The sequence below is a fragment of the Gopherus flavomarginatus genome, chromosome 6 (genome assembly GCF_025201925.1).
Source record: "Gopherus flavomarginatus isolate rGopFla2 chromosome 6, rGopFla2.mat.asm, whole genome shotgun sequence".
Classification (NCBI taxonomy): domain Eukaryota; kingdom Metazoa; phylum Chordata; order Testudines; family Testudinidae; genus Gopherus; species Gopherus flavomarginatus.
In genome coordinates this window covers 62,288,538-62,289,887 of record NC_066622.1, presented here as the reverse complement: position 1 = coordinate 62,289,887, position 1,350 = coordinate 62,288,538, and the positions used below count along the sequence as shown (strand labels likewise).

At 39.9% G+C, this 1,350-nt stretch overlaps 1 protein-coding gene across 1 annotated transcript; it reads right to left on the bottom strand.

Annotated features, from left to right (window-relative positions):
* Positions 1 to 361: 361 nt before the first annotated feature.
* Positions 362 to 862, bottom strand: LOC127053872 (interferon beta-like). Its single transcript, XM_050959230.1, has one exon. The coding sequence runs from the start codon at positions 860 to 862 to the stop codon at positions 362 to 364; it is 501 nt and encodes a 166-aa protein (XP_050815187.1).
* Positions 863 to 1,350: the final 488 nt, after the last annotated feature.

Sequence of the window (1,350 nt, the reverse complement as noted above, 5' to 3'; positions counted from 1 at the left end):
GTCATTTAATATGTCAATATTTTTTTAAAAGTCTCTAGGAAGCTTCTCAAAACTTGGAATACTAGAAATAGTTCTCATGGGGACAGATTAATTAATAGCAATGATGATAATCATAGAAACACACTACATATGTCAAAGCTAGTGTACTTTGTGGTGTGGGAGGGAGGAAAGTATCATTATCTGATGACCAAAGTGCTGGTGAGGTGCCTGAGGATTCCACATATGTGTACTTTGTTGCTTTTTACAGATCCAGACTAACACGGCTACCCCTCTGATATAAAATATCCACTATCTCTGTTCAGCTGTAAAAATTATACTAATGTTAGGTCATTAACTACAGGGAAATGCTTGGTACTGTACCTTAGTTACTAAGGCTTCTGTTGAGTTTGTCAGTCAGTACAAAACATCTGGGTATTTCCACGCGAATCATCTCCGAGGCACACAGGCTGTATTGCTTTTCTTTCAGGAAAGCATCTATACCCTGAAAGTATTGTTTCACTCTCCAACTGGTGTGCTGGAGCTCCTCACTTTCTGGGTTGGTTAAGTCCTTCTCCATCTGTGCTTTCAAACACGCCTCCAGCTGCTGAATTTGCTGGTAAAGTCTATTTTGGAACCTGACTATAGAAATCCCATCCCAGGTACTTTGGGTGAGGTTTTTGCTAAAGATGTTGAAGATCTCTTGGAGGATCTCTTGCATTGCCATCTTGGCATTATCCTTCTGGAACAGTGGGAGTTGGGAAACTTCCTGGGTGGGTTTGAAAGCTGTCCTTTCACGTAGGCATTGTGAGGGGAAAATTCCGCTCATTTTCTTCAGAAGCTCCAAGCTCTCTTTGTTCACTTTGTTCTGCTGGAAGTAAAGCATGGTACAGAGCTGAGATGAGATTTCAATGGAGAAGAGCAGTGTGAAGCAAACATGCAGCAAACACCTGGAGGTCGTGATGATGTCTATACAGTCCTTTCTTTTGCATGGAACCTTGAGCCTGGAGTTTGTTGAGGCACCTATGTAGATTGTTGTGTCTTTCCTTCATGTCTCTGAATTTAAGTATTTGGTTGGAGAATGTTTCTTTGATCATTTTCTGTTTACAACATTTTCCTTCTTGGAGGTTTCAGTTTTTCTTGCTGTTTTTCTTGCTGTTTTCTAGTTTTTACTACATTTCCTCCTTCTTTTTTGTGAAAGTGACCACCCATGACAGTACACAACCCTGCTAACTCATGTTGGATCCACACACATACAGCCTTTTTATCATACATTAATTTTTATAATATAAGAAGATCATCCACAATTCCAAAATGGTACGGAAAAGACCTCAAGTCATCAGCCAGTACATTTCCTATTCATAAACTCTTTCA